A 22218-nucleotide genomic window follows, 5' to 3' on the forward strand; every position below is an offset into this window, starting at 1 on the left:
CAGCCCTGAGAACATCCCAAATGATGAGCAAAGCTGTCCTAAGCTATAGTTTAAAATGAGAAAACAGAATCTCTGAAATCAGAGTTGGATTTATTTGTTTGCTTTCAAAAATGGTTAGGAAAAAAGCTCTGGAATACTAAAGAGAACTCACAGGGTCACTTCTATAACTTATTTTTTTTTTATTCCTGCACTTTGCCCATTCCAGAATATTATTAATTCCCCTGTGCTTCATGATTGTTCCTATGTCTGATGTTAATAAAAGCCAATATTATCTTTGCTTCCAGTCTTTACTAAATTCTTGTGTTTCTGAAAATACAGTTTAGTCCACAGAGTTTGAAATATTTTGTAGAGTCAGGCACAATACATGATGCACATAATGTTGTTCTGTTTCCTGCACACAGGAGCCCTGCTCCCTCTTAGTGGCTGTCAGAGCTAGATGCACTTTGGAATTAATGACTCAAAGACTCCTTAACAGTTTTACTCACAGGAAACACAGGCACTAAACAGACTATTCTGTAGTATCATGTATCTGGACATGAAATGAATCAGACAGGAGTTCAAGTCTTTAGTCTGAATAATAGAGAAGGTTTTTCCTAGCCACCAAGTAAAAAGTGGAATAACAGCTCCATGGATAACTGAACAGGGAATCCTATAGAATATCTTTCAAAATGAAAACATAACAGAGGCAAAAACTGCCATCATGATTACGTAGATACAAATTTCACTTAACGAAGCCCAGCATGTACCAGGTAGAAGCATACACAGAGAGCCCTCCTGGTATGTGATAAGGCAGATATCCTTTCTACCACTGAGTTTTGATCTCATATCTCACTTAGGATAACTGATTTCAATCTCCAGACTTTAGCTACTTCACCTATATCTGAGGAGTTGAGGCTTTAAGTTCTATGCTGCAAAGAGGCATGCTTTTATCTGAATGTGCTTGGTGAGGTTAACCGCAGACTCTCATTTAAAGCAGTACCAAAGGAATCTTCAGTGTCTTCTCAAGGAAGGGGTAGATGGATATGTAGTACTAGGAGGCAAATGAGAAGTGGGTCTCTTTGCAACAGATAGAGACCATTACAGAAAACCACAAGCAATCAAAATGCTGCAATGTCAGCCCAGCCTCAATGAGCACATTTACAGAATGACTCCTACTTGTTGGGTTCAGGCGACATAGGAACAGAGGAGGCAGAACTACTGTAGGAGCCAGGGGATCAGGGAGTTGATCGGGATTACTGTGATGCTGTGTCTCCTAGTAACGTCAGAAGCTACACCCATAAACTCTCGTCAATATAGCTGCCTGAGAAGGAGCTGAACAAGGACAATAGACATGCCAACGTAGACTGGGTAAGTCCACAGGCCTTAACCCTACACAAAGAACTACAGGCTCTAAGGAATGGTATCCCTTAGGGAAGAAGACACCAATTACTTATCTGTTACTAAACACTAAGCACTGAAAGCATACGTTTGAGTAACATCATACAAACTAAGCAGGCTGTATTTGTAATCTTAGAAATATATGTACATACATATACCTGTATGTATGTAACAACAATCAGTGAAAAAAGAGGCCATGGCTTTGTAAGAGAGCAGGGAGGGTTACCTGGGAAGTTTGCAGAAGGAAGGGGAAAGGGTACATAATATAATTATATTATAATTTCATTTTTAAAAAAATGTTGGGTTTTTTGAAGAAAAAAAAAAAAAAAACAACTGAAGGCATAGGGAAGAAAAAGATGGCAGAGTAACTGGAGAAAAGTCCTCAGTCTGCTCTTTTCCATAAAAGACAATGTGTTGCCTGGCAGAATTATTGAAAAGAGTGGGCGTGACTGGTAATAGATGGTGTTGGTAGCAGGGTTTATGATGCCTAACAGCTCTCCTTTTGAAGGCCACCCCATCAAAGGCATAGGAATCAGAGAGAGACATGTTATCTTGTGATCCCTGTGCTATAAGTGCTCACATTTTATAAGGAAGGAACAGTGCACAGGGCCCACAATATCTCCCTCCACACTTGCCAGCAGCCCTCCCACTCCTGGCCCATCCCCACAGGAGTGCCCTGCTTCCAAAGAGGGAGGACTTGTGTCCACAGCAAACACTCACGTAGTTTTGCATCAGATCTGGGTGGGTTCTCTCGATGCCGTCATCCAGGATAGTCACCACGATATTCTTCCCCGTGTAGCCTCTCTTCCAGGCTCCTTCGATATTCATGTCTGACTGGCAAGGATGGGTGTTGTCACTGCAGTGCTAAAGAACGAGAGGGCCATAGATTACTGAATAGTAGTGAGCAGATAGAAGAATTACCCACTTGTGAAGACTGTATTGAATAAAGAACATTTGGTCTGCTGGCTGATAGAAGGAAAATACTCATCCCCAGAGTGGTAACCAAAAGGGCACAAAAAAAAAGGTATATAGGAAACACAGATAAATATTAACTGGTCACTACTGGGCACCAGTATGAGTGCCATTAAATAGGCTTTAAAAATCCAACATATCAACAGAAAAAGGGATAATTTATTGTAACCTTGCACTATAAACAACCATTTCGGCATTTCGTTATCTACCTCAAGAGGGTAACTGAAGAATATATCCTCTATCATGCCTTGCCCAGGCACCTACGAGCCAATCTAGCTACAACTGGGACAGACTCGGGCTCCAGAGGTATGTTCCTGTGAGACGAACAACAGGTCCTCTAAATGCTTTTCACTAAATTAACAAGGGTAGGCAGATTCATTCAGTGCTGTTTTGAGAAGGGCAACCAAGCCACGTCATGTAATCTGTCTAGTAAAGTATATACAGGAGCTTCAAGGGGCAGGCTGAAAACATAACATCCTGGCTCATTGTGTGCAGAAATTCTGTTCTGCAAGATCTACAGTGTCCAAACACACTGGGAAAGGAATGGAGCCAGCAGCTCTTTCTCTGATATAATTTACTAATGTTGGTTCAACCCACATAATTGTTCCTTTCAAGCCTATCTCTTTGAAATACTCTGGAGGGTTGCTGTTTTCCAGCAAAAAGGACTCAGCAAAAGCACAATCGAAGGGACATGGGACTGTGTAATGTCATAGCAACACCAGCTCCTGCTCACCATTCGCCACTCACTACATTCCTCCGGCCTCTCAGCAAATAGCTCCACGCATAGGAAATGGAAAGGAATGCCAAGTTTTCTCTGCCCCAAACATAACAGAGACCGCGCTGGCACTGATGGATTTAACACACATTGTATGAGGCACCTACTGAAGATTCAGTATGGTTGCAAAAAAAAAAAAATGCCTTAGGTACTCAGCCAGCCTAGAGTTAGGTATTCAGCCTAGAGGAGGGCCACAGAAAACAGAAAAATGAGCAAATAAGACAACTGAGAGTGTTCACTGTGCTATAAAGGGAGGGGGGAGGGAAGGAGGGAGGGAAGGAGGGAGGGAGGGAGGGAAGGAGGGAGGGAGGGAGGGAAGGAGGGAGGGAGGGAGGGAGGGAGGGAGGGAGGGAAGGAGGGAGGGAGAGAGAGAGAGAGAGAGAGAGAGAGAGAGAGAGAGAGAGAGAGAGAGAGAGAGACTGAGATTCAGTTCTTTGGTGGTGATCCTGAGTGTAGTGCTTTAGGGACACAGTCAGAAGGAGACTGCAGTCCCTGAGAAAGTAAAAGGTGTGTGGTGGTGACGTGACTGTTGAGGACTTGATATAAATAAGAGCACAGAGACTAGCTTCCTGTTCGGTGCAGCAAATGCTAGCAATGTGATATGGTGAAGGGTATGGAGAGAAAAGGTGGGGACTGCTGTACAGAATGACACAGAGAATAGCAAGCCAGAAGAAGAGGAAAAGGCCACCCTGGGTCCTGGACATCCAGTGTTTACCCTGGTCTACTGACCCAAATACCAACATCTTTCTTCCCTGCAGTTTCTTGAGCACATTTCTGGACCCTCTTGTAGCTCACTCCTCTTTTTTCTTCCCAGATCCTTAGGAACACAGGCATGCAGATGCACACACATACGTGTTCTAAATGCTCCAACTCATGTTCACTGGCTTGTGTTGTGTTGTATTGCTCACAGCCGAAGCTTGTACATTTGTTTCCCTGACTGACTGATGAACTGAAGTCTAAGCTAAGATTTCATAAACACTGCTTAATCAATAGACTCAGAATCAAAGAGTAGCCTTAACTGTATTTCCAGTTAAAATTAGAATTATGCATCCTGCATAATTATGCATCCTGCAAACCTCTTCAGCCATGTCTGGCCAGTTATTACTTTTGCTAAAAGAAATGATAGCAAAAAGAAGTGCTGCAGGCTGGCAAATACCCATCTTTCCAATTGTCCCCTTCCACCCAAGCTCGTAAGCCTCTCCTCACCAAATATTCTAACTTAACACAAAGCAATGTTAACAAGTGTCCATTTTATTTTCCCCCCAAGCTTGCTGTGAGCACCTGTGGTACGCATTGTGACCGGAGAAAACGTTAATGTGGCCGAGATGTGGGCTGAAGGAAGGAAATGCACAGGGTACGGGCAAGCCACAAATGGAATAAGCATCCTGGAGCGGATAGACTCTGCCTGAAGTTGTAATTAGGAAAACTGAAGAACATCAGCCGTCAATGGAAAACATGTGTGGTGGAGTGAGCCACCGTCGTTTGGAACATTCCCACCTCTGCTTCTGGCAAACCCGACTTGGATCACTTTAAACAATCTGGTACTGCATTTTGCATCTATTATATCCACCACTGCAGAGTCACTGGTGGTAGCTGGGAGTTGTGCAACTGATACACTCATTTGATGATCTTAACATGGCATATCATCCAAATACCAAAATGAAATTATATTTATAGTAAAAATATGATGAGGATGAACGAGTTAACAGAAGTCTACACTGTTTCTGGTAGACAAGTAATAAGTCAGAGGCCTCTTACACAATATATTGTGAGTGAGGTTCAGAGCCCTGAGACCTCAATGAGAATCATTGATTTTTAATTTATTTCAGCATTCTAGGTTTCCAGATATTTTACTGACATAATTGCCTCATATACCTGAGATATTCAGAGCAAAGAGAATATAAATTAATGATGTCACCCAGCAATGAAATGAGAATAGCCTCATCAATTCCTAAGAGCCTGGTGAAAGTGGTCTTAGTACTGACCTAGATCTCCTTGCTAGGTATCCATGTTAAAGAAGCACTCATGGATGAAAGCACACATACCAGCCATAGTTCGCATATTTGTAGCCAAGTGCATTGATATCTCTGTTGTAACAAAAGCCTTGTACATAGACTGGTGTCAACGTACATGTGCCCACAGGCTGGAGCTCACCAAGGGACCAATAGAAACTTGGACATATTAGAACTGGAGAAATCACATGCGTTCACAGTTTAAATGTTTACAGCCACATATGTGTCTTCACTCTGAATAATACTAGTCCATTGCTGTCCATGCACAGCTGACTAAGTTCTCAGAAACAACCATGAGCATAGGAAATGGAAATACACCACAGATCCATGGGAAACTCTAGCTAAGTGTATCACTTTCTTACCTAAACAAGCTCTTGTATCCTCAGCAATATATTGCAGGGTATGTACAATGGACAATCAGGTTATACCCCCATATATATACCTAAATATACATTTGTTATTTCTTCATCATCATTTATTCAGGAAAATGGGAGGGAAAACACATTCATTTTTAAGTTTCTCTTAATTGTAAGAGTGTCTTTGATGGTTTTAATAAGAATCTCTCCTATAGGCTATATCTGAATGCTTTGTCCTCAGAGAATGGCACTATTTCAGAAGGATTAGAAGGTGTGGCATTGTTGAAAGAGGTGTGCAATTGGGGGTGGGCTTTACCATACCATACCATACCAGGCCAGTCTCTCTCTCTCTCTCTCTCTCTCTCTCTCTCTCTCTCAATAACTGTAGCTCTCAGCTACTGCTCCAGTACCTGTTTGCATGTTACCATGCTCCCCACAATGATGATAATGGACTAAACCTCTGAATCTATAAGCAAGTCCCCAATTAGATGTGTTGTCTTATAATAGTTGGCTTGGTCTTAGTGTCTACTCATAGCAATAGAACAATGATTACTTCACCCTCCTCATGAATTACCTTTATTACCTTTGGTTTTATTTTGCTGTCCTAAGAGTAGAATCAAGGGCCTGTATATGCTAGACAAGAGCCTACTAACAAACAGCATCCTCAGATTATGAGCTTATACACTCCGTCACCCTTCCCCACCTCCTATGTCATCTTACCCCGCCAAAAATCCCCCTCCCTATGTTCTGAACTTATATAATCGAGAGGCTGATGCCATAAAGCTGAGTTTCTGCTTTGACAAGACTCCAGGCCTGGGTGTGTTTCTTTTGGGCTGTCAACACTCGCCATCCCACACAGCCCCAGAGAGACTCCATCGGTACTGGGACCTCTCTCCTCTCTCCTGGACCTGCTGGCAAGGAGCTGGCATTTAAGAGAAGAAAAACTTAGCTTAAAAAATGGAAAGGATGGATAGGTTATTGTAACCCAATGGGAGGATTTTCTTCTCTTTTTGGGAAGTCAGGATAGGCAACCCTGATTGGGCAGTGTATCACTGGCAGGGACAGCTGGGAAGACCTGAATGACTGTTTCCCATTTTCAGTGTTGGTGATGGGTGGGTCAGAGACAGACATGATGAGGTGAAAGACAACTAGGGCTTATGTCCTTCCCAGTTGTATAGCTTAGGATATGTTTTGTAACTGCTTCTTTGTCTGAGAACATAGACTAAACCTCAAGGACTTGACCATAGGAATCACAGCAAAGCTGTTGTAATGATGCACATGTACCAGTTGAGAAGGAGAAATGCCAGTAGAAGAGGAGGCCATGTTTGGTTTTAGACTAGTGGTGTTTGAGAATGCTCTGAACTGGCAAGTGCAGTTATCTCTCTGTGTGTAAAGGTTTGGTGTGTTCCCTCTGCCACAGAAATGTGCACTGTTTCAGGAGTCGTGGTCACTCTTTGGCATCAAAGCCAGGTTACACAGCTGAGAGCAACTCTCCAAACACCACTGTGAGACATCGAAAGATCTTCAAAGGACACAGATGTGGTTATTGGTACACTGTGTTGCTTTAGTGGTTTTCTTAAGTACTTTTAAGATATCTCTAGTTATGGGAGGGTGTGCGAAGGGTGAGGGAACTCGTAATGAAATGACATTGAAGGAGCCTGTATACCAGCTGACCCACCAAAGAGCAGATGGAGACTGCGGAAGATCTCTAGAGCTTTGTAAAGACATGTAATAATCAGAGAGATGCTGAGTGTTTCTGATCTAAAAATAACCCGGACTTTTGGAGGAGAAAGGTTAAAAGAAAGAAGATGGGAAATAAGAAAAGTGGAAAGATGTGAGATTGAAGAGGTATTCAGAGAATAGAGGTGTTCAGAAAATCTTCATTACATGAAAAATGAATACATGCATGACAGGGCCAGTCTGAAGGAAGGAAGCCAGTCCAGAAAGGGGAAAACTCACATACCAGGTTAATGAAGATCACTAGAAGAGATGGTCTTAAAAGTGTGGAGGATGGACCATGGATGAACTACATGTGCCAAATACAGTAATTCTAAAAAGAACTCAAAGATCACTGTATGACCTGAAAAACAGTCTCTCCATGAAGAGCCTATGGTTTCCTGCTCAGAATCCAACATTCATGTCAGTATTTTCTGATAACATGTTTTATCTTTCTAGTGCTTTATAAGTCAATTGTAGCCAATGTTGTTTAATACCTTTATAATCTCTTGATTTCACTGTAAAAATATTCAATAAACCATAGATTGACATTTACAAAGTATGATGATTAACTGGTATTTTGTTGTTATTGTTGCTTCAGTTTGACAGATGCATAAGAGCTGGTAACTATTGCTGACTGATGTGTCTGTGATGATGATCCTATAGAAGACTAGCATTTGATTAGATACACTGCATTAGAGAACACAGTCCTCACCTATACAATGGGCATCATCCAACAGAGGGTTCCAACACACACACACACACACACACACACACACACACACACACACACACACACACACACAAATCATAGGAAAGTCACTATTTTCTGACTGAACTGGAACATCCATCTTTTCCAGGCTTTGGACATTGGCACTTGGTTCTTGAGCCATCAGACATAGACTGAGAGTCCTATCCTCAGAACTTCTGGTTTTCAGGTTTTCAGATCAAGTGAAATTACATCACTGGCCTTTCTAGGTTCCCAGCTTATTGATATCATGAACCTTTCAGGCTCTCTGACCATATGAGCCAATCCCTCATGATAACTTCTTTTCCCAAACCCTGTCTCATACATTCTATTTTTTATATTGATTTTATTTCTTTGGAGAAGACTGATTCATGTACAAAGGCTATTATGATAGAAAATAGAAATCAATTATAAAAAACAGAAAGAGAAATGTGCAGTAGCCCTTACTTGTCATTCCAGTACACAGAGGACAGAAGCAGGATGATCATGAATTAAAAGCCAACAAACTGAATTTGAAAGCAGGATCAGGTATGGGAAGAGACAAGAAAGAAGTCTGGGGGGTAAGGAGAATGAATAGAAATATGTAGCAGGGGATGGTGGGGGGAAGCATTAGAAATTCTCAGATGCAGATGCCAGGGAAGGGAAAGATCACCAGGATGCAATGGGAATGACATTAGCGGAAATACCCAACAGAGGGGAGATGGAACCTGAAGAAACCACCTTCAGTGTAGAGACATGGTCGCCAGTTGAGGGATGGGGCCATTTACCCATCTCAAAATTTTTAACCCAGAATTGTTCCTGTCCCAAGGAAATGCAGGGACAAAAAATGGAGCAGAGACAGAAGGAAAGACCATCCAGAGATTGCCCCACTTTGGGATCCATCCCATCTGAAGATATGAAACCCTAACACTATTGCTGATGTCAAGAAGTGTTTTCAGACAAGAGCCTAGTATGCCTGTCCTCTGAGGGGCTCCACCAGGGTCTAAGTAAGACAGATGCAGACACTCACAGCCAACCATTGAACTAAGCCCAGGGACCTCAATGAAAGAGTTAGGGGAAGAACTGAAGGAGATGAAGGAGATTGCAACCACATAGAAAGAACAAGAATGTCAACTACACAGACCACCAGAGCTCCCAGGGATTAAACCACCAACCAAAGAGTATACATGACTTCAGCAACATATGTAGCTTGCCTTATCTGGCCTCAATGGGAGTGGAAGCCCTTGTGAAGGCTTGTTGCCCCAGCACAGGAGGATGCTAGGTGTGAGGCTGAAGTGGGTGGGTGGGTGGGGGAGCACTCTCTTAAAAGCAAAGGGGAGGGGTATGGAATGAAGGGTTTTCAAAGGGGAAACCAGGAAAAGGGACAGCATTTAAAATGTAAATAGATAAGATAACTAATTAATAAAGAAGAGGAAGGGAGGGAGGGAGGGAGGGAGGGAGGGAGGGAGGAAGGAAGGAAGGAAGGAAGGAAGGAAGGAAGGAAGGAAGGAAGGAAGGAAGGAAGGAAGGAAGGCAGGCAGGCAAGCAGCCTTGGTTACATGAGACAAGACTTGAAAAAAAAGAGGAGGGCATAAGGAGAAGATAAATGACAATAGTAAAGACATATGATGCAGGTAATCAATAGAAGAAACAGAAACATCTCTAGGACTCATCTTCTGCACATGGGCTCATAAAAGGTCCTGTTTATTAAATGTTGCAGTGAAGACTCACAGGGACTCAAGGTAATAAGAGGGGATTAAAATTTTCATAGCAAGTATACAAAAAGGCTGCTGATTATTCTATGGTGTTCCTAATAACATTCAACATTCCCAGTGAAGACTATGACATGGTGGCAGGTAGGCCATTGTCCCCCTCCAGGCCTGTCTAGAAGGACAGCTCAGAAAGGCAGAATTCTGGTTTCTTGGGAACAATACATTGCATGAAGGTACCAGATATTCTTTGACTCTGCACTGGCTTTTGGTAAGCAGTTCCATCTGAATACTCTCTTCCCTTTTAGGTCATCTAGCAAACCCTGAGTTGAAGAGAAACAGTTTTACCACATGACTTTCTTCCTGGGAACTTCTTCTTAATATTCCACTCTCTTGCCAAATAGTACAATTAGTAAATTAGCAAATTGCTTATTTAGGGATGATATCAATTAAAATGTTTTCCTTAGGAGCTTATAAGATAAGAAACAAATCCCACACTGGTACTTAAAAACATGCTTCTCTGAAGCAGTGAGATTGCATTATTTAATAATAATGGGAGCATTAGCATAAAGTAACCATTGTTTCTCTCTAAAATGTAATCTCTTCATTTGCATTGTTTATAAAATTATGCTTATACTTTATTCTTTCTGTCCCTTCAATGCCTGACCCCATGGAGAGACTCCTGTCTTCCCCCTCATTCATCAGGGTTTCAGAAGTCTTGTTACAGACCTGGAGCACACTTGCCCCTTCTCTAAAGTGAGTTGAAAACAGTCTGGTTTCAAGAAGAATGGATAACTGACTTCAGAACTCGGCTGGTTTGCTACCATTATAATTTCAGGGTCACAAAAGAGTTTTGAATAAAAAATATGCAAAACATTTGTTCTCAAACTTGGAGACACTTTTGAGATTGAAGAAGAAAATGCGACGATCATTTGCAAATACCTAAATATTTTTACTGACATAGTGTCTTTATATTAGCTCATGAATCAACACTTTTATGGAAAATATAGGCAGATATAGTAATTCAGATGAGAACACAATATTTTTTAACGATGAAATACACTTATATGCCATCCTCCCAACCCTGTGACCACTCAGGTTTTGACAACAAGGCTATTATCTCTTGCATGCATGTATGTATGTATGTATGTATGTATGTATTCATGCATGCATGTATGTATGTATGTGTGTATGCTTGTATGTGCAGGTAACTGAATAGATAAGGAGGTAGACAAACAGAAAAACACATGACATTTACAGTTTATTTTTTTCTCAAATTCTTACTGAAGATTTCACATCCTTCCAACATCCTCGGAAACTACTACACATAAAAAGCCACTCTTCTAAGTCAACTCATTGGACCAAAGGCATTTAGTAGACAAGATGCTTTAATAGACATGTTGGTGAAAACCAAGTCACGGAAGTGGAACATACAAGGAAAGAAGACAGAGAGAGGACAGGTGAGGAAGAGGATGAAATCGCCAAGCAATAAAGTTGCATGAACTTACGGATGCTCAGGTGATAGTGTGGGAGCTCCCCCTCCCCTGCCCCTTTCAGAGACTAAGCATCACTTCACCTATCCTAACAGAACACAAACAGCCAAGGTTAACTCAATACACAAAGTATCAAAATTCTGGTGCAAAACATTAATAGTGTTTCTGATCATTTCTGTTTCATAAACCTAGCACTCAAGGGCCAAGGAGACAGGTCAGCTGGTAAAGCATTTGCAGTGCAGGCAAAAGAACCTCAGCCTGGTCCTCAGAACTTGCATAAACAGATCAGGCATGGTGGCAGCTGCTGCTTATGCCTGCACCGGGAAGTCAGAAACAGGTGCAGCCCTGGGGCTTGCTGGCTAGCTAGACTAACCTAGTTGAAAATGACTCCTGAGGTTGTCCTCTGGTCGGCCTCTCCCCCTCCCTCTCCCTTTCCCCCTCCCCTCCCCTCCCCTCCCCTCCCCTCCCCTCCCCTCCCCTCCCCTCCCTTTCCCCCTCCCCCTCCCCCTCTCCCTCTCCTCTCTCATTAAGGCCTTCATTAAGGACTTTCTTTTCTAAGAGTTGTCTTGGCCATGGTGTCTTTTCACATCAGTAGACTAGTAATGAAGACAATGTGTTTCCAGGCTGTTTAGAAAAGTTCCATTCTCTAAATGTTCTAGATGTATAAACACTCAATTTTCTGAATATTCTGAAGGTCTGTGGATCTGCATGATCTCAAACATGCTATTACTTCATATATATTAATTTCTGCAGGAAATCTGCAAAAAATCATTATTCAGAAGCTCTGGAAATAGGCTAATATAACCAATGTCAATATTACTATTTAAAAATATTTACATACTTAAAAAATTTATGTGTAAGTATCTGTGCCTGTGTGAATTTATCTGCCACATATGTATGCAAATGTCCATGAAGGCCAGAAGGCATCAGATCCCTTCAAACTGAGGCCCAGTACCTGATACGGTACTGGGAACTAAATCCAGGTCCTGTGCAAGAGCAGTGAGTGCTCTTAACTACAGAGTCATCTCTCCAGCCCCAATGTTCTTATGATTTTTTTTTAACTCAAGTAATTAGACTAGGAAGGGTAGTCAGTCAAAAGCCTTTATGAGCCTAACTATATGCTGACAAATCATGAATTCAACTTTGTTATCCACCAATCCACTTGACCAGTTTACTTCCCCAATTCTTTTTTATTTATTTATTTATTTATTTATTTATTTTTAATTCTAGTACAATGAACTCAGGTTTAACTAGTTAGTCCTCTAGTTTTCATGGATCAAAAAATAGGTTTAGCAAATTCTTTGTGCTGACTACTGCAGAGGAAAATTGTTAGGGTCAACAGTCAAAGGTCACCATGTCAACTCTTTTTCTTACACTGTAGGAACTCTGACTCTAAAGCCCAGATATGCAAACACAACTCTATTGCTTCCATTTCCAGTGGTATGGGTTGAGTAGGCTCAGTTGTGTTGCTCCCACTTAGGGACTACCCATGAAGTTACAGATAGATATCTGCTGGGGTGACAGATCCCTGATGGCCTGAGGGACATTTAAACTAGTAGTTTTAAGTTATACAAACACTTGTAGAATTTCCTATACTATGTGTGCAGCTCTGTTATTAACATATGATTATTATAGCTGGGTTACCTGCAGGGTCTTCTAAAGGACATACAAATTCTCTTCAATTTATACCAGGATTTTATCTCAATTACCCTGAAAATTATCATTCATTAAAAATTCACTGTTATATCGGACCTATCAAATATTACAGTTTTACAAAGCATACCAATTTAGTTGCTGGCCCTAGAAACCACACAGTTGCTGTAGTTCAATGTATTCCACAGAAAGCAAACTATTGAATACTATTGTGTGAATACCAGTCTAGGAATGGAGTCATGTGAGAAGAATTCTGAATGCTTATGAGAACATTCCAAGAAAACAAGACAAGAGTCTTATGACCTCAGTTTCTTCAAAACCAAGGGATTGTTCTTGGAATCAAGTGTGTTCTTGCTCCTCCTAAGTGTAGGCAATAGGTGTGAGTTTACTTTAGAGTACTCATTATTGTTTGATGTTTTTCAATTAAGTATTTCAATTATCCTTTATATGATCCTTTGGAAAAAGATGCTTTGTCCCGTGCAGCTTGTCCTTATGATTGTGCAAAGCCTGACCTCATGAGAACTTTGACCTTCACATGACCTTCACATGATCTTCCTATCCTTCAGAGTATAGACTATGGCTCTAAATAAAGTTGGCTATTGCATGAGACATCTGCCCACTGCACTTACTGGCTTCATTCTCCTCTCAAGCAGTGATGGCTAGCTCAGAAAAACACAGATTTCAACATTAGAGGTCTGGCTTCTACTGCCTTTGCACTATAACGACGTCAATCAATTTAAGTTGCAAATGATCAGTTTACTTATGAAATAATTCTTTCAGCCCATAAGCACTAGGGAAATGGAAGCGGCATTGAGGTCTATAGCTTTTAACTGCCAAATATTTTTTTGCTCATTCATGTGCATGTTTAGGTTTTAATTTCTAGCCAAGATTGAATAAGGAGTTTATAGGAGGGAATGAAAGCATACAAGGTCTAGTCTTTGCTATTTTATGTCCAAAGCAGAGTATATTAATAACATACTAATAATTATTAGTATATTAATAATAAATAAGCAGATAAATGAAACATGTAATTAGAGATTGTAGCAATACTTATAAAGGGAAAAGTTGTCTTGAAAAACATTAATGTCATCAAATTTATTGAGTTTTTTTATAGTTTTGTTTTTTATTATGTCCACCTGTATTCAATGATCACAGCCACTCCAATTTGAATTGTGGCTTTTATAGATATCAGGCAATAACTCTCAGAATGGAGTGGGCAGTTGAAGCAAAATTGAGGTTCCAGACCTCTTCCTATTTAAGATAACACAGAAATATCTTCACCTAATAATTAAAATTGAAAATTGAAATTTTCTTTAGACATAAAGCTCTGAAAAATAGAGGGTAGTATGCACTGTCATTACTGGGACTTAGCTACCCCAAACCAAATCTACTTATGGGCAAAGTGAGAATCAGCTCAACCTGACAGAAAGCAAAATCGATTCAGACAGAGTCTAAAAGGCCACTCCAATATTACTCCTTCAAGACTGAGCCAAAATAATTGCTTGAATCTCCCTGACATCTTTGCTTTCACTGTTCACCTGCAGACGTAAGCTGCAAGAAACTCTACATAGTCCAGTGCAAGGAAAAAAAAAAGAAACATTTTGCTTAGAGAGGCCAATAATATGTCCAGAACGTTGTCTGTAATGGCATGGAGCAAGGGCTTCGAAAAAGATTAGATTTCATAATGTGTCTGCTTAACTATACTCAGTAAAGGACTCTCCCGGAAAGATGGCCCCTCTCCCCTGATGAGATTCTTTCCAGACCCTGTTGAATAATGACCAAGAAAAAGCAGACATCATTTACCCCACTATGAAGCATAATTGTAAATGATTTTCTTATTAATAAAAAAGTCAAATCCCTCCAAGAATTAAACCAAGCACCTTGCTTTAATAACTGCTGGCAGAATGGCTTCTGTTACAGAAAAATATTCCAGGAAAGGCGCTATCTCTACAGAAACTCTTGTATAGGAGCAAACTCGGGGTAAAATGAAATCCTGTGCCTGTAATAGGAGCCATAGTCTATCCAAATTTACTAACGAGAGGGATAGTTTAAACAGGGTTCCCTTCAACAGGAGGGTAGCAGCCTCCACAGCTGCACTCACCTATATTCACACATACTGTAGGGTGGGTTTCCAAGCATCTATATCTTTTCTACCTACCCAGTTAGCAAACTCTTTACTGTAACTTATCTAAGTACTGCACAGAAAAACATGGCTGGAATCATCCTGATGTCTTCTGATAACAGTGGGTTCAATTCTACCTTAGCAGAGAGCTTTCCCAAGAGCAAAAACTGGCGAGGAGACATTGAAGTCCGTGGGGTTTCAGGCATCCAATGGCTGCTCACTTGGTAAGAAAAAAATTGGCCCCCTTTTCATTTTATTCTGCTGAACCTAGCTTTCCAGAGAAGGAAAGGGGTAAAGTAAACATAAGGCATGATTGTACCTCAAAGATTGTTAGGAGAAAACAACAAACAAGAAGAGTCTTCCTTTAAAGGGGTGGGTTTAATTGACAATTTCTTGAAACTAGAAAGGGTTTGTATTAATTTCAAGTGGTTCAGCCTGCACGGAAAAGAAAGCTCAATTAAGTGGAGCCAGAAACACTATTTAACTATTACTAGGCAAATCTGGCAGATTCCAGCTGATTGATAACGTTGAGAAAAAATGTCTTCAGCCACTCTTAGCTGTTGCCTCTTTATTGTATGAGCATATCTCCTGGTTTCGAGATTATTGCCAGACCCTCTCATACTGTCTTCCTCACAAAAGGAAAGAAGGCAGAAAACGTTTTCTCTCAACAGAGAAAAAAGCCTCACAAACAGATTTTGCTCAGCCGACCGAAGTGCACTATAACTGTCCCCAGACTCACCAGAAGAGGACATCAGATCTCACCATAGATGGTTGTGAGCCACCATGTGGCTGCTGGGACCTGAACTCAGGACTTTTGGGAGAACAGCCGGTGCTCTTAACTACTGAGCCATCTCTCTAGCCCCCCAAACCTCTTTAATTTAATTTTTTATTTTATGTGTATTGGTGTTTTGCCTGCAGAAGTCTGTGAACTGCATGCATGTAGTGCTCTCAGAAGTCAGAAGAGAATCGTGGATCCCTGGAACGTGAGTGATAGATAGCTGTGAGCCACCATAGAGGGGCCAGGAACCAAATCCAGTCTCCTGGAAAGATTAGCCTGAGAGATTGCTCCAGCTTACCCCACTTTATTTGTTAAAAGATGATTAGCAGAGTTTCCCAGGCTGAAAGTTTAGAGCACATATTGATATTGGTGAGGACCAGCTTTTAAATAGCAGGGATATATATGAACAGAATAGAAAACCAGAAAAGCAGTGGTTCTACACTTCCAAGGGCCCTAATGAAGTACGGATTTCCCAACAGGGCTACCAGCATAAGAAAATGAAAGTGTACACACACACACACACACACACACACACACACACACACACACTCCCTGTATGAACAAATGTAAAAATCAAATTGTGTCTGGTAAGAATTCTACTTGGAAATATAAAATTAAACAAAAAAAGTGTCCAAGAGAGGGTAGACTCAACTGAAAGACTAACCAGGACCAATGAGGAATGGTCTGACCACAACAACGTTCAAATACTGTGTCAGGACACCCAAAGAAAGTGAGTGAGAAAGGGGGCACTGGCCATCACATATAATAACTGTGCCAAATTTTAAATAATGTGCTGAAGGAAAATGCATTCTGGGTCTCCATACCAAGCAGACCAACCAACCAACCAACTTAAAAGAACATTTAGAAATGCAACCAAGCGTCTCGGAGAGTCCCCAGCCTGACCATCATAGAACCCCAGAGCACAAGGCACTCAGCAGCTTCCACTAGGTCACCAGGCATAAATGGACTCCAATCATTCCAGAGAGAAAGATTAATTATGGGTATTGTGCATACTTCATAGTAAATCATAGTAGATTCAAGTCAGAAGCAGGGTGGAAGGGGAGTAGGTAAGCAGTATCTGTACTGACAAAGTGGGAACAGTGCATTTCAAATGAAAGGAAAGAACTGAAAACAGATCATTTGTACCACAGGTAGGAGCCAGAGGACATTTATCTAAAGATGAGAAGGCAAACAGAGATGGCTAAGTGTAGAAAAAACTCCGGGTATGTAAAACTTTTTGTAATAATCACCAGAATATACAAAAGCTTCTGAAAACCAAATAAACAGCCCTAATAGAGCAAGAAAAGCACAACCCAGTAAAAACAAAGCAAATTCAAAAGAAATATGGATGATGCTGTTCAAGCCTCTAGAACCAGAGTTTAGGACAGAATCCCTGCTCCAGCGTCTGGGAATCCTATGCCAAGTATAGAGAAGAGGAAAGAGAAAGAATGGCAGTGATTTGATGATAGTGCAGAGATAAAGGAGCCAATTTGACCCCACATTCTCTGGCAGAGACAAGAGCTTTACATCTAAATGCGGAAGAACCAGACTAAGGTGGAAGAGATGTGCGTAACTAAGCAGCCCTGGGAATGAGGCTGCTACAAGATAGTCCAAAGCAGCGATTATTTCAGGGCGGGAGAGATGGTCGGCTGGTAAGAGCACTTATTGCTCTTGCTCTGAGAGGAGACCTGGGTTTGGTTCCCAGAACCCTCACCAGGTGGCTTGAAATCACCAGTAAGTCTGTTTCCAGGGCACCTGGTGCATGCATGGATGATACGTAGGTAGGTAGGTAGGTAGGTAGGTAGGTAGGTAGGTAGGTAGGTAGGTAGATAGATAGATAGATAGATAGATAGATAGATAGATAGATAGATAGATAGATAGATAGACAGACGAACTGACAGATAGACAGAGCTTTGTAATAGTGACAACTGCTTCAGGAGACAAGCTGGGCCTCAGGAGGTGACTTCTTATTTTCCAGGGTGCAGCCTCAATGATGCTCTGCTATTCCTGGAATTGAATCTAAGGTGACTGCCGAGTGAGGATAATTGGAGATCTTCAGATGCCTTTTGGGTGTCTGAAATAAGATGGTGTGGAAAACTGATAGGAAAATGCCTCAGTTACTTACCTTTGTGTCTTTGGTACGAAGGAGGAATGGGATGAATGAGGTGTTACAATCTCTATCCTCTCTCTGAACAACTGCTATGCCTATAAGAAGATCTCAATATGTGGTCCAAAGTAGAAGCAGACGATAAATGAAGTCAGAGCTGTGAAGCTTCTAGCCCACTCTAGTTTTCTTGTGGGTCAAAGTGAGAGCCAAAACAGTTCCTAAATACGAGTTATGCTACGGTGAGATTATTCCTCAGCAAGTGCATCATATGTTCCAAATACCCTAAGTCAAATGCATTGAATACACAAAGCCTACTGAATAATACGGCTTAACAATACCACACTGTGCAGTAAGTACCAGGTCTTCCTCCTGTGACTGTGCATCTGCCCAGGAGTTGTGTTTCACTTTCTTAGAAGACTGGGAGAAGATCTTCACAAGTAAAGGACCATTTCTACTCCACGCAAACTTTTTGTGTACCACTGTGAAACTTGAATACGCTCTTTGGTTCCCAGCCCCCAGTCAGACACTGTGAGTCAGGCACTGTGAGTCAGGCACTGTCTACTTCTGTAACAGAACAATATGGCAGAGATTAGATTACATTTATTGGTAGTATGTAAAAATGTAAGTGAGTTTAAACTTCTATGCTAAATTAAATATACATTATTAGTACTATCTGAGAGGATATCTATCTATATATATATATATATATACATATACATATACATATACATATACATATACATATACATATATATCTGTAGTCTGTAATCACTTTACTCCCTCTCCTTATTAAGTATTTTTTACAAACTAAGGAACTTTTTCAAAAGGATTGAGATATCAGGGATATTGCTTTTTATTTTTCCTTTGGATTCCTATATTGTTCAAGGTTTAGCATGAGTAGGAATCCCAGATACTCAGGAAGATGAGCCAGAAGTGTTATAATACAAAGTCTAGCAGACTTTAGTAACATCTTAAAACAAACAAACAGAAAAAGAACTAGAGGCAGTGGTAAAGTGCTTACCTAACATGTTAGATTCACTTAGGTTTGATTCTCAGGTATACACCCCACACCCTCCCCCCACATGCACATGCTGAGAGAGAGGAGAGAGAGAGAGAGAGAGAGAGAGAGAGAGAGAGAGAGAGAGAGAGAGAGAGAGAGATTGATTATGATCATTGTCCCAAATCTGATATGTGGACACCTTTCAGGTTGTCACCTATAATCTTTTGATGCATCCTGATCAGCTCTTTCTTTGTTGTTGTTTTTGTTATTTTTGCAGTTTTCTCCAGTTTGCACATAAAGAAAAAAATCTCAGTATTTCCTAATGTAGATTGGGCAAAGCAAAGTCCTGACTTTGGAGATATTGTGTCTATAGAATTAGCCAAAATTCAAAACACAAGCACCAGGAAGGTAAAAAGAAGAAAACACAAGCCAACACAGGTAACAGAAGTCATGTTTCCACCTTCATGCCAAGGAATTTAGCAGTTTCTAACAAATCCTTACTAATTTTTGACCTTTGATTTGACAACCCAACTGCTAGGATCTTATATGAAAGCAGACCTCTAACAACAAAAATGTGATTCTACCATTGAAAAAAGAAGAAGGATTTCCACGAAGTGTTGCAAAGTGAGCTCCATTAATATAGTAAGTGAAAAAAATGTGCTGGGCTGGGTGGAGTGGGGAGGGAGATGGGGAGGGGTGGGGAGGGGTTGGCTTCATGGTTAAGAACATGTCCTTCTTTCCCAGAGGACCTAAGTTTGGTTCTCAGCACTCATGTCAGGGTGTAACATGAGATCACATGCCTTCTTCTGAGTCTGGGAGCACTGCATTCTTGTGTATAAACTCACACACTAACGTATAAGTAATAAAATAATAATGAAAATACCATATATGTATTTTGAGCAATGTTTTAACCTACTTCTGTAAGTAAATTGCTAGATATAGAGAGAAAGAGGAAATTTTTATCAGAACACAAAGTAATTAACCAAATTAATTATATGATCAAGGAAGGAAAAAAAGGAAATTAAACATTTGAACCAGGTTGTCTGAATATACTGCTTCATAGAATGTGTTCTAAAGACAAAAAGATATTTTGAATTTTACTAAGGTAAATTCTATCATTGCACTAAGATAGTACCTCTTCAGTCAAGGTGTACATAAGTTTATTTGTATTATTAACAGCTATGATTTGCATGGCAGGAGGAAGGGGCAAAACCATGAAATTGACAGAAAGAGAAAGAGTGTGTGACACTGGCCTAGAAGTAGGGGTTCCTCTCTGAACAGCAGATAATAAAGTCCACTCATAGCTTCAGCATCAATAGAGCCCAGCAACAGATTGAACACACTGGGTTGGAGGACCACATCTGTACTACACAGGTATAGACTTTGCTCATTTGTGCCATTCACCTCTAAATGGTAAAGCAGGACAACTGTTCACACATAGTTACACATATTGTATAAGAGTTATGAGTGATTCATAAATGGGTGTATCAGTGAGTGGGTGAAGGTCATACACAAATACTTCCCACCCTGTGTTAGTTGGATTTTTTCCAATTTGACATGGATTTTGCCAAGTTGACACAAGCTAGAGTCACCTGAAGAGAGGGGAACTCAGTGTAGAAAATGTCTGTATCAGATTGGCCTGTATGGGCTGATGGATGTGGATGCCCCAGCCCACTGTAGGAGGTACCACTGTAGGCAGGTCATCCTGGAGTATGTAACAAAACAAACTGAGCAAGCCATGGAGAATAAGCCAGTAATCTGTGGTCTCTGCTTTGGATCAGGTGTCCAGGTTCCCACCCAAGTTCCTTGGCTTCTCTCAGTGAGAGACATGATCTCCCAACATTTCTATCATGTATAAACCAAACAAACTCCTTCCTTCCTAAGTCCCTTTGGGTCATGGTGTTTATAGACATCTAAGACACAGACTATTTTATGGAAGAGATTTTAAGATTCTAGGAACTTAGCTCTCTGTGACCTTTGGATGAACGATGAGACTGTTTTCTTATCTCTAATACTGTAATGGGTTTAGAATAAAGTATACCCTTTTCAGTGACGTCTACATTTTTATGTGCTAGTTCTCAACAAAAGCAACTACGTGTTGGAGAAATATCTCTCTCTAGGTCTGAGGCAGAAAGAATATAAAGTGCTGAAAAACCATGATGGGATTTCTCCAGGGTATATAGGAGCCCACTTGAATGGTGACTGAGTCCTTAAACTATGACAATTTGTGAAGCACAAAAAGAGTAATGTCAGAAATGAGTCATTACATTTAAAAAAGAATCTATGAATTCACATGGTATTTAGAAAAGAAGAAATGCAAAGATGGGACCCCAGAATTAGAAATCATCTTGCACATTGACAGAGTGATTCATGACAGGCATCATCATTAAATGAGATACCTTGGCAAAGGTTGGCAGAGAACAGAATATTTGCACATCTTAAAATACCACTTCTCAGATATTTCATTAATTATAAAGCAAACAAGGCCTTTATAGTGAAGAAATCTACCAAGAAGTGAGTATATTTAACATCGCCAAGTTGAGACTTCTGATCACGCCACCTGGCATGAAGAATTAAAGGGATATAATCTATCCTTGGCGGGGTGTGTGCTCCAAATATTTAACTCTTCATCTAGCCTTAAATCATTAACAAACTTCAAAGTAAGATTTATTCCACAAAAACCTGATCAGCACAAGAGCATCAACATTAGGGGGTAGAGGCAAGATGGGTCTGAGCTTCAGGCAAGCTGGAGCCACAAAATGAGACCCTGTATCAAATGAAGAAACCAGCCAAAAACATGCACACAGACCTGAGAGACTGTGTTTTGTGACTCTCAACCCTATTTCTGAAAGGCTCATTGGTATAGAAAGAGTTAAGGAGAGTGACAGCAGATGACCTCAGGCTCTGGATCAAAAGGGATCTTTTGATAATCAACAACAAACCACCAATTCATTAAAAATGGTACTGTGGAAAATTGTGAAGATGGACAGAAAATCTGATAAAACATCAATTTGAACAAATAAGGACTGTAATTTTGATTATTAAAGAATATTTTCTCGATTTTATAATGTCTACTACATACTTTTAGAATCTAGATGGGAAAGAGAAAGACAGAGGAGACAGAGACAGAGAGACAGAGGAAGGAGAAAGGGAAGGAGAAAGAATGAGTGTGTGTGTGTGTGTGTGTGTGTGTGTATCTGTTTTTATGATTGTGTATACATATACAGGTACATACAAAGAAAGAAAAAATATTGGCTTTTGGTAAATCCAGGTGAATTCAATGTTTGTGTTCACAATAGTAGTCTTTCACCATGTCTATAGATTTCAAATTAATCACAATGTTGGAAGAGGTGAATCCATCACATATCCACTTAAAAACCTTTTTTTTTTCTAAAGGATATGTGTCACAGTGTAATAGGAT

The 22218-nt window shown here is 40.6% G+C and overlaps 1 protein-coding gene across 8 annotated transcripts in view; it reads right to left on the reverse strand.

Moving 5' to 3' along the window:
• Pcsk5 (proprotein convertase subtilisin/kexin type 5) overlaps positions 1 to 22218 on the reverse strand; it is a 405399-nt gene that overhangs the window by 280347 nt on the left and 102834 nt on the right. For all 8 annotated transcript variants that reach the window (XR_386446.4, NM_001190483.2, XM_017318080.1 and 5 more), the window contains one exon: positions 2098 to 2241. Coding sequence is in view for 7 of the 8 variants with exons in the window: in NM_001190483.2 (NP_001177412.1) it covers positions 2098 to 2241 (144 nt within the window). In the remaining variant the exon portion in view is untranslated. The remainder of the gene's footprint in view (positions 1 to 2097; positions 2242 to 22218) is intronic.

This window comes from Mus musculus, chromosome 19, assembly GCF_000001635.26.
Source record: "Mus musculus strain C57BL/6J chromosome 19, GRCm38.p6 C57BL/6J".
NCBI lineage: Eukaryota > Metazoa > Chordata > Mammalia > Rodentia > Muridae > Mus > Mus musculus.